The sequence below is a fragment of the Orbicella franksi genome, chromosome 15, assembly GCF_964199315.1.
Source record: "Orbicella franksi chromosome 15, jaOrbFran1.1, whole genome shotgun sequence".
NCBI classification, from domain to species: domain Eukaryota; kingdom Metazoa; phylum Cnidaria; class Anthozoa; order Scleractinia; family Merulinidae; genus Orbicella; species Orbicella franksi.
The window spans coordinates 12316127-12330499 of NC_138159.1; the positions used below are offsets into that span (position 1 = coordinate 12316127).

The 14373-nt window shown below is 44.0% G+C and overlaps 2 protein-coding genes across 2 annotated transcripts in view; both read right to left on the minus strand.

Moving 5' to 3' along the window:
- Positions 1 to 38: 38 nt before the first annotated feature.
- Positions 39 to 5784, minus strand: LOC145469935 (uncharacterized). Its single transcript, XM_081453754.1, has one exon. It carries the CDS (start codon positions 5451 to 5453, stop codon positions 468 to 470), a length of 4986 nt encoding a protein of 1661 aa, XP_081309880.1. The 5' UTR covers positions 5454 to 5784; the 3' UTR covers positions 39 to 467.
- A 7229-nt stretch (positions 5785 to 13013) lies between these two features.
- Positions 13014 to 14373, minus strand: part of LOC145469217 (uncharacterized) — a 31677-nt gene continuing 30317 nt past the window's right edge. The window contains 2 exon segments of the mRNA XM_081452907.1: positions 13014 to 13542; positions 14014 to 14364. Coding sequence (XP_081309033.1) covers positions 13159 to 13542; positions 14014 to 14364 — 735 coding nt within the window. The 3' untranslated portion in view covers positions 13014 to 13158.

Below are 14373 nucleotides of genomic sequence, written 5' to 3' on the forward strand. Positions count from 1 at the left end.
TTTCGCGTGACGCGGCATTTACATGACGGCCTAGCGCCAGTAGTCTAAATGGACACACACTAGGCCCCGACGAACTGTAAGCTTTATCTTTAATGCAAGCGAAATCTCCCCGTAACGAGAACTAGATACAACCAAGATGGCGGACGAATGAAGGCTGATCGCGCGGGCTTTTATACAACAATGAACGCCGCTGACCGACCGACTACAGCGGAGTGCCGCTGGACAACCAGCCTACTGGCGTGGCTTCTTGTTTCCTTCTTAAACAAATAAGCATGCAAACAAAGAAACACTAGGCGATAAGTCGGTATGAAATACACACACAGGTTATGTACGAGAAATGTACTGTATGAAGAGCAGTCTTAAAGTCTCGGACCAGATAAGAGGAAAAAAAAAACTAAACAAATGCTGAGAGACAGCTAAATGTCTAGAATTGTCCGGCTACGGCTAAAGGATTAGGATCGACCGGGCTACTTCAACTCTACTACATAGTCCTGAAGACGTTGCGGGAGACGCCGTTGCCGAGTTGGACGTTTGTTCACTGCAGGGCTAACACTTGGAGAGGGGGCAGGTATAACCTCGACGTCATCCGGCGAACCGGGTTGGCTATCCTCACCGTATCTCGGGACATCTTCTGCCGGGACAAAAGCGGAAGGTGGGGACGATAACTCGATAGGGATCCCTGGGGCAGGTGGAGGTAACGGGGGGCTTTCTAGGGAAGGTTCCTTGTCGTTAGGAAGTCCTCGATCATCAATAGGAGGGCTCTGGTCGACACCGATGTCAAGATCGCAGTCGCTGGACTCTTCTTCACTGGGACGCCAGGGCGTGTGTACTCGGATGGGAGCGACCTTATAGCACTCATTCTTCTTCACACGGTACGAAACGTTTCGTAGCTGTGACCCAACAAACTTGCGAACATTGCACCACTCACCGTCCACTAAGACAACGAGGTATCGGTCACGACTTTGGGACTTATTACGATCACAGTAGAGGTAAACTAAGTCACCAACAGTTATTGAAGGAGAGCTGCGTAAGTCACTACGCGGGGCTTTTGACGTTTCACTGTGGGGATGGTTTACCAGTCTTTGTAGATGCTGCTCGCGTATTAGCGCCTGATCTGTTAGGGGAATCTGAGAGTTGGTAAACTGATCTCTCTGAGTCCACATTTCTCTAGAGGATAGGCCGTGGCAGCGGATTCTTGAGTTCAGGTGGGCAGTGGCTACGGACAGAGTCCTAGGAGAGACAGGGCCACCTTCCGGTTGCAGCCGCTGGAGTTCGCGTTCCAACTCTTGGATTGCTTTTTCAGCGACAGGGTTCTTGTTCTGATTCTTCACGCGACCTATCTCAAGGCTAATCTTGTGTTGCAATAGGACTTGGTCATTCACGAGAGCTCTGAAGGCGGACGCTGGGTCACACCGAATGACAGCGTTAGGCCCATCAAGGGGTCGCAGGCCGACGCATAATTGGATTAACCCATCGCGTAAGGTCCCATGCTTCTCGTCTACCACGAGGAGGGTCGAAGTATAGGAGGTAACGCACTCTCGGAGCACCAAAATAAGTTGGCGAGACTGCTTCAGGGTATCGGCTGCGAAGGAGACACCCACTGCTGCTGGAGGATCAGAAGTTGACTGTTCTATAACAGCGTGGGGGACGTGGCGAAGTGCAGCGCAAGGATGGCAACCAAGAGAAACGCGCTCTATGGCCTTGTCTAGGTCAAGGGCGTAAAAGTAGCGGCTGACAACTTTCTTAAGCTGGAGACACGATGGATGAGACAACCTGAGGTGTAGGGCGGTTAGTAAACCATCTAAGACCTGTCTGGGCACTACGATACAATCACGCGAAGGAGCCAAAGGCTCAGTCTTTTTCACGACTAAGAGGCCATCACTGGAGATAGAGGCGACAGACAAGTACCTTTTTACGTCCTTAATGTTAGTAAGCTTCTTGGACGGACGAGGCCCTTGTATTAGGTGGGCATGCGTTCGATGTAAGTCCGCGCACTCAGATTGGATAGACAACCAAGTTTTTCGACTTGTGAAAGGGAGGTTCTTCTGACCAGATAGGACGTCCTGGGCAGATAGGTGTCGGACGACAGATTCCTCAGCTTGGGTGATGAATTTGCACACCTGACAAGAAGGATCAAAGCAGTCTGGTGTATTGCGGCTTGCAAAGTCAGAAGGTAGGATCGCAGCACCGGCAACATGCCTCACGTTGGCTTGGAAGCGGCTGACAGTTGACAAATAAGTCGACACTCGCGGGCTAGCAGAAAACTCTCCCCTACACATTTTCTCGAAGGCCTGGACACAAGGCTTACTGTCGGTGAGCACGCAGGCCTTGTGTTTAGATTGTATTAAGTAGGGGCTAAAGTGTTTTGTTGCAACACCAATCGCAAGTGCTTCCACTTCGCACGGTAACCAGGATAATTGGTGACTACGCAACTTTGCACTAAAGAAACCAGCGAGGGCTAGCTTGTCACCCCGCGAGATGTAGAGAGTGGCGGCGATGCCGGGTCTCTTGACAGCAGCGTCGGTCACGATCCATAACTGGTCATCTGGCTTCGGGAGAGTAATTGTTTGGCTAGACGCCACGGCAGCTTGAGCAGACTTGAAGGCTTCAGTAAGGTGTTCGGACCAGACAATGTCATCCTGGGACTGTTTCCCGGCTACAGCCTCGTCAAGGGGGGCCAATAGAGCAGAACAATGTGGAACAACACGAGCAAGGACCTTGACCGCACCGATAAAGGACTTCATGCCGCCAACTTTATTGGGAGGACTGCAGGAGGACAGTGTTGAGACGCGATGAGGGCTGGCGCGAAGAGTGCCTTGGGACCAAGTCCAACACAAGATGGAAGTAGTTTTGGGGTTGACGATGGTCTTCGACGCCGAAAGGCGCAGGCTAGCTTTATGGAGAGCTTGGAGAACAGAAGACCAATTTCGGAGCAACTCGTCTGGGCTGTTGCCCCCACAATACAGATCATCTGCTATCTTGGCTACGATACCAGCCTGGAGGAGGTCACCCAAGACGCGACACATGAGCTCTTCAAGTGCGGTTTCCGAGCCAGGTATACCCATGGCCGACCGGGCATAGACGCGTACGCCCCGGAATGGGGTAGCGACTCCGCAGTACTTCATGGACTCACGGGCGAGAGGGATCTGATAGAAGGCTCTGGTTAGGTCTGAGACGATGATGTGTCTCCACTGGGCTATGCAGCGTAGGGTAGAATCCACGTCCGGGAGCAGGGAGGGCTGGGGTTTGCTATAACAACCTACGTCTGCGAAGTCAATGACGAGACGAAAGCCACCCGACGACTTTTTGACCAGGAACGACGGGTTAAGATACTCGACAGAAACATCAACGTCTTCGGGGCGACGGAACACGCCAAGATTTTCCAATTCATCGAACTTCTGCTGGAGCTCGACAAGTTTATCGCGACCGTACAGGGGGAGGCGACCTTTACGCTGAGGAGGCTCTACCGGGCCCATATTTACTTTTGCCTGAAGGGGACCAAAGGCGCCATTGTAGCCGGTAATTGCTGGATCAAAGACGGAGTCGTACTGGACTAAAAGGTTACGGAACTTGGTTGTGATGTCTGGAGGGAGGAGGTTGTCGGGGTCTAGTGCCACGCCCTGGGAGTACTTTGACTCTGAAACTGGGACTGAACACACCTTGTGGTACGGAAGGTTGTCAACTGGGTTGGAAGACTGATCTTGAGTAGACGGACAGAAGACAGGGTCGACCTGGCAAAAGTGTTCATTTCGTTTCAGGACATAAGGCCTATCTGAGAGGTTAGGAATACGCACTCTACCAGCGACGCTTGTGATGAGACAGGGAGGCGGCCACATGTCGACGACTTTGGCCGAACGGGCGTTAGTGGCGTCAAATCGAGGCTCTAGAGCGTACTCAGCATCAGGTAGGGAATCTTCCGGGAGAACTATTTCTATAAAGTCGCCAGGCCAGACAGTGGTAGAAGAAGAGGGTGCACGCAGCACTTGTGCACGGCGGACAGCATTGTGAGTCGGAGGATGGTTGACAGATCCGTAGGTGAAGATGGTACCATCCCCGAGGATGACCTGGCGTTTGGCAGGACGAATGGTTATGTCATTCGCTTCCATGAAGGGAGTACCAGCCAAGACATCTACGTCCAGATTCTCCACAACAAGACCTTCAAATTGAAACGAATGACTTCCACGGGTGAGGCTCAGGCGAGTTTCCCCCAGGACTTTCAAAGGAGAGGAGCCATCCGCTTGATGAGCTGACTGTGAACTGTGCCAAATCCCTGCACCGAGCCTCTGTACAGCGGAGAGCCTGATCATGTTACCGGTGGCGCCGCTGTCAATGATGACTCTAGCCTGATGATGGCCGAAAAACGTGTCAATGTACGGGGACTGACGTACGAGGGCCCTCCTGGATGCATCAGACGTAAATGGATCACTCTGCTCAACCAGATTCTGATGACGCGGCGGGTCAACATTACTTGACAAAAGGTCTAACTCAACGCTGTCGTCATCCAGGATTGAAACAATCTGACGAGCTTTCAGAAGGTACAAACGGTCCTGTTCAGGAAGGAACCCACATTCGCTTAAAAAGTGGCTGTGAGAAGCGCGGCCAGCTTGTTTACAGAAGGGGCATTCTTTCGCCTTTTGAGAGGAGCGTCCCGGGAACCTCGCAGACGACTTACTGTAGGTCGGTGTACCCCTCCGAAAAGAGGACTTCTGAGTGGCAAATGAGGCTCCTGTACGCATGACTTTTGTGTCTTCAGCAGAACGGATTTCATCAAGGAGTGAGTCCAGCGCCTGGGAGATCTCAGGCTTTAAGGACGCCAAAGTACGAGACCGAAGTTCAGTTCCATATCGTTGTTTAACAAGTTTAGGTAAAGCAGGGTTAATCAATCTCAGCCACATTAAAATAACAAAATTCTCTAACGTCGGTGACAATTCCTCTTCCTCCTCAAGAACAGAACCGTGGTGGAGCAGGGTGTGAGGTTTAATTAAACTGTCCTCCACAAAAGCCATAAGACGCTGGAAAAGATCTTCTGGGCGCTCATCGAGGTTCAAATGAATGTCATCCAGGTCTAAAAAGTGACCCCCAGTAGTCTGGAATCCGAAATGAAGTCTAATTGTCTGCCATATGTCCCCAATACAAGTAGAATTCTTGACAATCGTATTACGAGAGATAATTGGGCAATAATTTGCAATCTGGCCTAGCATGAGTTCGAGCATGTTTACCTTTTGGATAGCAGTTCGCCTTCGAGCAGCTGGAACCGACTCCCCATCATCAGTGTAACCGCGTAACGGGCTCGCCCTAGTCTTTTTCAGCCACGACGACCCTTCGCCCAAAAATGGCGCGAAATTGGCGTCCAGAGACAAGGTGTAGAGAAGATTTTGTTTCCAACTCTCGAAGGAGGTTAAAGTTTCGTTCTTTGAGAGGCACCACTGCTTGGGGGCTCTGTTAGAAGACATCGCAGCTTACGGAACAAGATGATATCGACAACCGACTCTTGGCTGCTCGGGAATCCCGATGAATCTGTCGATAAAGTGCGTTGGATCTGACGGGAACGTGACGATTCGAATCCCACCGCTGCCACCACGCCAGTAGTCTAAATGGACACACACTAGGCCCCGACGAACTGTAAGCTTTATCTTTAATGCAAGCGAAATCTCCCCGTAACGAGAACTAGATACAACCAAGATGGCGGACGAATGAAGGCTGATCGCGCGGGCTTTTATACAACAATGAACGCCGCTGACCGACCGACTACAGCGGAGTGCCGCTGGACAACCAGCCTACTGGCGTAGAGAGCTGTCATGATGGTTAAAAAAGTGACTTATTTCGGGGAACTTGGCTATCTGAACAGTTCATGTCTTAGAAAAAGTATTATTTTAATATTTTAGAGTTCCTAGTGGGATAAATTCACGGTTTTGTAGCAAAACTCAGTGACAGATGATTCTGTTGATTTCCGGCCGCCATGTTGGTGCCCATACGGATGGGCACCAGCATGGCGTCTCCATACAAATCTCTATAAATTTGGGTAAAAAATTTCTCCGCAAATCTCGCATAAGAAAAATTGCTGTGACCAGAATTTTGGCGAGACTCTTTGCATATTTACCTTCTTTCATTTCCCAGATTCTGGACTTAATCTATCGACCGGTTTTGATTTTTATTTTGATCTATTTTGAATTGCGTGACACTGAAAACCAGCAATATGGCTGCTGACAATAATTGCATTCTAACACGCTCGAAAGTCATTTCTCGGAAAGTGCTGTACGGATTAAGGTAATTCCTCCGAAATAAAAGTGACAATAGGTTTTTGTTCAAACTTTGTCCACTGAATATTTGTCATATGATAACTTTAATTTTGAAATAAAAAAAGGGGGTGCCCATGCTTATTAAGGAGCAGTGAGGCATTGAAAATGCGCCATTTTTGCATTATTTAATGCTTATTATAAGAACGCATTCCCAGTAATTGAAACATCTTTGTAAGCCCGGACTCATAAGAACACGTATTAAACTACAGTCAATACATTGTGTCGGACCACAAATAAACGTTTAAGTTTGATTCAGACAGAAAGCTAAATCCTTGACTAAAAATTTGAACCAAATTTCTTGACGTGGTTACCGACTGCAAAATAGAAAAGACCACACTGTATTTGCTATTTTTCTTATTCATTCAATTTTCAGCAATAGAAATTAGATCAGTCTTTTCTCACGCAAAGCTTATGATTAGTTGATTACAATGACTGGAAAAAAAATTGGGGTGCCCATGCTCGTTGGTGAGCTAGAGCCATTTTTCAACTGACAGAGCTCAATATCAAGGCAAATCCGTCATGTTTTCAATATGCGCGTGCACAAGTGCGCGCTAATGACGCCATAAATTATGCGCAGTAAGGATGCGCAATGCAAATGTGAGGAATGACCTTAAAGCAAAAAACATCTCTGTAGAAAGCTTTATCAAAGCGTAGGACAGTTCAAATTTTCTTCCTCTTTCCTTACGAATTGCGTTCAGAAAATCCAGGCGCGCGTATTTTGCATATTCCTTACCTATTCAAAGTCAATTTGAGATGGTAAAAATGCCCTAGGCGTGAATTAATGATGTGCAAATATTCATATAAAACGGAAACAATTACTCTCCATTGTGCACTCTACTCTAGTCCGTGGCAGCAAACAGTTGGCACCCCACCCGCCATCCCTGCGAGGAGACCTTCTGAGCCTGGTTTGGGCTTGTCCCAGGCCAGAGCAATTCGCCACACCTTATCCGCATGTCATGAATAACAATACCCAGGGCAGAATATTACACTATTTAAACCAAACCTTTAATGTTACGACGCCATTTAAATTGAGCAATCAGGTATCTTTCCTAAAATAACCTCGCAGTTTGACCACGCACTAAAATTAGATTGAAAACGATTATCACTCGAAGAGGCCCATTGTGGTGTGTGTTCTCTTGGATCCCGTCCACACGTATCCGAATATTTTTGAATCTGCAACTTTTTCTTTCCGGATACGGCTTCCGTCCACACGCATACGGCGAATTAGGCTGCGAATCCGGAAATTTTTTAATCCGCTCTCCAGAGTGGAAAAAAATAAATCCGCAACGAATCCGATAACGTGTGGACGGTGAATCCGGATATTTTCGAATCCGATGACGTAGTAAAATCGTGTCCAGTCTCTTACCGAACAATAAACCAATATGGCGGCACAGCGTGTAGGCCTAGTTTCTCTAGAGTGAATCCGGATACCACCGAATGCGTGTGGACAAGCGAATTCGATTTGAATACGCTACGTGTGGACGGGGATATTTTTGAATCCGGAAAGAAGAAGTTGAGGATTCAAAATTATCCGGATACATGTGGTCGGGACCTTAGATAATAGTCTCTCGCTTAACCATGCAACTAACTTGCTTAAAAAGGTAATTTACTTAGAGGTTTTATAATAAGCACTTAATGAATGGCCCCATGGGCAGCAGTGAGTTTTGTTTCCCCGAGACCCTCAATGTTCCCCCTCGGCAAACTTTTTCTTGCGGGGGCCAGTCATTAAGGGGGTCTTATACCTTAATTTTTTTTTTTTTTGCAAAAAAAACTCTGTGGAACAGTTTTGGTACCACGTTAAAGGACTTTTTTTAAAGGAGTCCTTTTCACATGCCACGATAGTTAATGAATAACTAGCTTCTAAGTGGTAAAAAGTGGTGTTCATTATAAACGCGATAACGTAATAATGAATAGTTCGAGAAGCATGGAATTAAGTTCATCCTGTTCATAAGCAAGTTTTCCAGGAGACAAACCTCTGAAAACAGTGTTTTGAGGGGGTTTTTCTCGTGAAATTTTGAAAAAGTATACTAATATTAATTAATATTAACTATATTAACTAAATAACAGGGAAAGAAATTTCATAAATTGCAAATTTTGGAGATTTAAGACCTAGATAATTGTGTCCTTTACCAATGTTGAAAATTTGACAACATTCGGTTAAAACCCAGTGGAGATATCGTGTGCGAGAAATTGGTGATACGTCTATTTTGTCATTTTAAGAAATGAGGCTTTTGTCTTCGAGAGCCCAAATTAGCCCTGTGAACGGGGAGAGGGGTTAGAGGCAAGGGGAGGGGGTATATCGAAAGCTTTTAGATAAATGCTCCATTGAATACCCGGATAAACACCTGTCATAGAAATGTTAACCAAGTATAAGGAACGTACAAGATGGTAGAGGAAACAATGTTCAGGAAAATGCTGCAAAATTCTCATAAGTACACTTTAAAGCGTTTCTGTGAAGTATCATTAAAATGTACTGAATTGATTCCATTTTGTGAGTACTTTTAGACTGTAAACAATGGTTGCTATGGATGTTGCTATGTTGAAATATAGTTACCAGTGTGCACATTTCTTTATTCAAACGTAAATCAAGAAGTAATTAGAGGAAAATCGTTTCAATATAAGATTTTCAAATGGACAGGGATGTTGAATCTTCATGTTCTGAAAAAATGTTTTTTTTGGAGAAAAATTTATATCTGAGAGTATAAGACCTCCTTTAAGTGTTTTGTTATACCTCCCAACTCAAAAGTAAAAAAAGAAAGAAAGAAAAAAAAAAAACTGCGAAGCAATCGTTTGCTTTACGCCGGCTGCCTCAGAAATTTGCCACGCGTTTCAAGAAGCAAGATCTGATCACGTGCGAGTGGAAAGGTCATGTTGTTGTTTCGATCCTTAGGGAGTTTATAGTGCATTTTGCAATGAATGGGCGCGCTGTAGCGGGAAAAACGCCAACGAACCCCAGCTATATAACAATGGGATTTACATGACCTTGTCATAACTTGTTTTTATGCATTAAAGCTAGGATTATCTTTCGATGTGCTATTTATATAATTCAATGTTTTTCAGTCTGCAAGCTGTGTTGTGATGATTAATAGCCAGTTCAGTAGTACTACATTTGGATGTATTTTGTGATTGTTTGATCTGAAAGCCATTTTTAAAACAGTGAACTGGGAAACAGGGCGGCAGCTGTTAAGTTTTCTGCTAATTAATTAGAAATTGGTAACGGATTATTAATTCACCAGCATATCCAAACAAAACTGTTGGCAATATATGCTACATTATCAATCTTGAAAGCGTGGATTACCCAAAACTTGTTTGATTTTGACGTCATTCTGAGATCCTTTTGTGATGGGGTTGTTCAAAGTTAATTGGTGTGAGTCTATTACTTTTTTTTTTTTGTAGTTTTGGTTTCTCGGTTGTCTAAGGAAATTTGGTGGTTAGATATATTTTTGGAGTTAATAAGAAATCTGTGGAAAAGCTATTGATATGATCACTGAGCTGTCAACTGATTTTACTTGTTACAAAAGTAACATAACTTATATTTGTATTTACATTGTATGGTTTAATATTGTATGCACTAATTATAATGCAAAGGTCAGTGAAATGGAGCGGTTTTCGATTGAGTGTCGAAAACTAATAATCATAATAATTGGTTTTACATTTCTACGCTTGGCTTAGAAAACTAGTGCCAATTTTCTATCTAATCGTAAGTAAAGCCAAAACCAATTGTGACTACCTCGCACTCGCTTTCCCTCACTTAACGTCAGCTCCATGCATTTAATTCAAGTTTTGATTGGTTCATTGAATTGCCTGTGTACTTTTTGATTAGTTTGAGTGATACCGTACAATTCCGAAAGTAACGGTAGTTATTGGTGAGTACGTTTTCTTGTTCCATCAGCAAAGCAAGTATAATCGGATTCTCATTTTCATTCCTATTGTTTTCGTTCTTTGTTTTCGCAGGCGATATCAGTGATTTTTTTTCTTTCTTTGTTACCTTTTGAGAGCAAAAAAATTATCCAATGTAGAATCATAGTACCACAAGGACAGCACCGTGTCTCGTCCGCTCAACAAAGTTAAGTCCTGTTCAGCGGGGTTCATGCTTGGATGGGTTACCAAATACCAATACCCCATGTTGTAATAACCTCTTTTCTTTTCTTTTTTTCTTGTTTTTTCTTCCCTTTCCAAGGCGATATTAGTGATTGCTGAACTCCCGGTCTTGTGTTTTTTTTTCTATTTATCAACAGATTTCAAATCATTTCGCCATGTCTATCTTCATCTTTGAAGCATTTATTTACAGATACCGTCCCCGATTATGGCTCCTGCAAATAATCTATAAATAATAGCGAAACACTTCGTTCGAATTCTCCTCAATTCTCTTGTCTGTTGATTATGCAAAACCTTTAATCACGGCTTGAATCATAATTCACTAAATTCATACAGCTCATCAATTTTGTGATTTTCACTATCTCCTCAGTTTTTGGCAATCGAGTACGGTAAAACCGTATCTGTGTAAGCGGACACCTTCGGGAAATGAACTATTTATATAATAATCCTTATTCTATTTACAAAAACGTTCGTGCGAAAGTGCGAACATCACCATTCTTAGCTGTCAAAGTATCCTTTAGGGTGCACTCGAAGAAATAATTATAAAAGAAACGCGCTCGTCTAATTTCTGTTTTTAGGCTTGACTTCCGCTGATCTCTCGAGTACGCGAGTCGGGTCTACAGGTGCGCGCGCGATCCTTTCTTGAACAGTGGCTAGTAATCGAACCTATTCCGTTTTAAGTGGTATCTTTTAGGGTCTAATGAAGCTTGAGCAACTCCCATATTAGTCTTTTTTAGGAGCTAAATTCAAATTTCCCGACGAGCATCCCTGACCTTCTCATATGGGAGTCCCCCCCCCCCGGTTTCAAACGTCTAACCGGAAGTGAGGGAATGATTGAGTGAAATCGTTCCACCACTACAACTTGGAAATTATATTGAAATATTTTCCATGTTAAAAATGTTGAATTTTCCTCCTTGATTGTTCGCTCCTTGAAACAGAGATAAGACTTGCTGACGCGATTGTTGGCTGAAACTTAAGTGGTCAAGGTGTTGGAAATATTTCGCTGCTGGTTTTCCGAAAGTGAACTGAACTAAACCGGGAAGATTCGAAACACAAACTTCAAGCGGGCGCTGATTTCAAGATCACGCTTCTCGGAAGCCATTTGAGTGCTTTGCTCTGATTGGCTAAGTGATTTTGCTCCGGGCGGTGATTGTATTTTTCACATGTGTAGAATGCTATACATGTGATTGTTTCTTGTTGTTGGTAATTCCTGCAATGAAATATGTCATCGCTAGCATGTTCATCTGATCTCGTTCCCGGCTCCTGCTTAGTAGTTTAGTCGACACCAGAAGAAATGGAATATTTGAGTCGCTACGAAGTAGCCTGAAATTAAATACTTCTGCGACACGGGAGCAACAATCCGTGGGCCTGGGTCCCTTAGTGTAGTTGCATCATGGGTAATGTCGTGTGATTATTTAAGCTTGGGATTGCTCCTGGGCAATCATTCTAGGCCTATCATTCTGATTTGTGTCTTTCTGAATGTGTTTCGCCTTGTAGGATGGACTGCAAGAGCTTGGGCCTGGTTCTTGCCCAGATTTCCTGTCATTTTTTTCCTTACAGGGTCTTTTCCTGGCAGGTTTTTTCTGGCCCCCTCTAACCACAATGTCTTGTTAGTGGTTGCCCGCGGCTCTCGTTATTTATTTAGCTTAATTACACTGTTATGGTGATTATTGGAGGAATTTAGAAGATAGTGTTTTGCTTTACATGGCTATTATATAATAGATTCCTTATTTCCTGTACTTTGGTGCTCGCCAGAAACATGCAAAATGTTCCTAATGGCTCATAATTGTGTTCTGTCTGTTGCGTAGTGAAGCTGAAATTATATCTTGACTGAATATGCTGAATCCAACAGATGTTTCAACGTCTCTGTTGCCTAAAATTTGGTTTCCTCCTTACTTGTTTCGTCGGGAATATGAAAGGAAACTCTTACTAGGTTGTAATTAGGCCTCTCTTGTTGGTTCTCAGTCAAGATCATAGCTTTTCTCGAAGTGGGCAACACGACTAGCCCATGTGTTAAATCTTCCTCTTCGTGGCTTGTCCTTTGTGAATTCGCCGACACTATGTCTCGTTGTTCATAGAGAAACTTGCGACTGTTATTCATTGTTCTTAAAACAGATTTTCTTTCAATTCGGTGCTTTTCTTTCAGTTCCATGATCAAGTTGTACGTTTGAGTTTTATAGTCTTGTAGCATTTTTCTCATCTCAAAAGACGGCAGAGTTGTAGGTTTGTTATCTGAAATGCAAGGAGATCACAGATGTTAGGGTATTCATGAATTGACTGGAACCTCTTCCTTTTCCAGACTTGAGAAATGAAGCACGTTTGTATGGTCGCCAAGTTCAGTTGCGCCTTGAAGTCACCCTGGAGTCACTCGGAGGGGGGGGCTCAACCAGAGGAGGGTGAACTATTGCAAGACCCTTAAAGCGGGGAGTTGGGGGCAGATAAATAGAGAAGGGAGAGCTTATCACAGAAATGAGGTGATGGTGATTTCTACTCTTGCTTCTAATCTCTTGGTTAGTATCTTGGGAATAGTGGCCTTTGAAGTTCATAGAGATAGGGACCTTACTTAGCAACTGAAGTTCTATACGGGGCTAATTTGAGAGGGACGCTAATTGGGAGGAGAGTGCTTAACAAAGCTTTCATGTTTCTGGTTGCGCAGTTCTGGCCTATTTTAACACATTATGTTTATTTTCCATGGTCAAATTCATGAAGCACATTCAGCAACATGATAAATTGTGTGCATTTGAAAGGAACAAGTTCATTGCTACACTGCATAATAAAAAATTGAATTATACAATTGTTGACTAATTAATATAATTGACATACCTTGAGGTTGTATTTTCATTTTTTGTCGCAAGCGATGCATTACTTCCCACAGAATACCGCCCAGGAAAGCGCAACACAGCAGTACAATTAATATCATCAGGTTATTTCTGAATAGCTCGCTCTCGCTGTCAAACAAACCAGTGGAACGTTCCACCTCTAACGGTTCAGGGGACTCCTGCAATGGAGAAAAGAAATTTGCAGTGTGCGTATCTGGAAGCAAGGTAAAATGTGTGCGCGCATGCGTGTAGCCATTAAAAAGGACCGCAAAAAAGCGCACTATATGGTCCCCTGTATATGGCACCTTATGTGGAGCGAAGTAATCCTGTAGTCAGTTTGGAGGCATTATAAGAGAGGGAGAGCATCTACCAAGAGATCATGTGTTTTCCTGTACGCTTCAACTGATAACTTTTGCGCACAGCGTTTGTTATTTCATTTATGCCCGATGTGTTAAGTGCATAAATTCCTATTTTTCGCTCTTCGTAGATCAACCAATAGTTGTTCTATTTTTCCGTAAGGAAAACCATTAAGTAGCCCTTACTTGTGAAAATGGTGCGTAAAACCCCGAATTTGAATTATATTCTTCCATTTACCAGAATTTACTCGAAGAACCTGAAAGCGAGCTGGCACGAGGAGGTGCCACGCGCACGAAACAAATTGGCGCAAGGCCTGGAACTAAACTCCTTAATCACTCATTAATGACATTCCTAACGAATTTTCGTAAATTTACTCATAGATGAATGAATTTTGAGACCGCTTTGCAACGTACTTTAAAGGAAAATCAAGGAAGATAATTTACCTGTATTGCTTTGACATTGTCTGCTACATGTTCGTAAATGCTGGCTATATTTTTTTGTATGTAGTTGTGGAAACATTTGCCAAGTTTTCTCGAGTCCCCACCGGTTACCACTCCATAAACTGCGGAGTAATCATAAATTCTATATATTCGAAGGAATGGTTTTTCGAAGAGATGTTTTTTGCTTCCCACCATGTAGGCGTCGACGAGAACTCCACCAACTTGGTTTGATGAAATTACCTCGTATATTTCTTCGAAACTGCGGTGTATCTGGTCTGAAAAGTAACACCGTGAAATCCGAGAAAACATAAGCTGTTTCAGTAAAACTACAAGAGCAGTTCTTAAGAGCCGCTAGCTGTA

Coding starts and splice junctions, on each gene's coding strand:
- LOC145469935 (XM_081453754.1), bottom strand. CDS start 5,453: ATGTCTTCTAACAGAGCCCCCAAGCAGTGGTGCCTCTCAAAGAACGAA.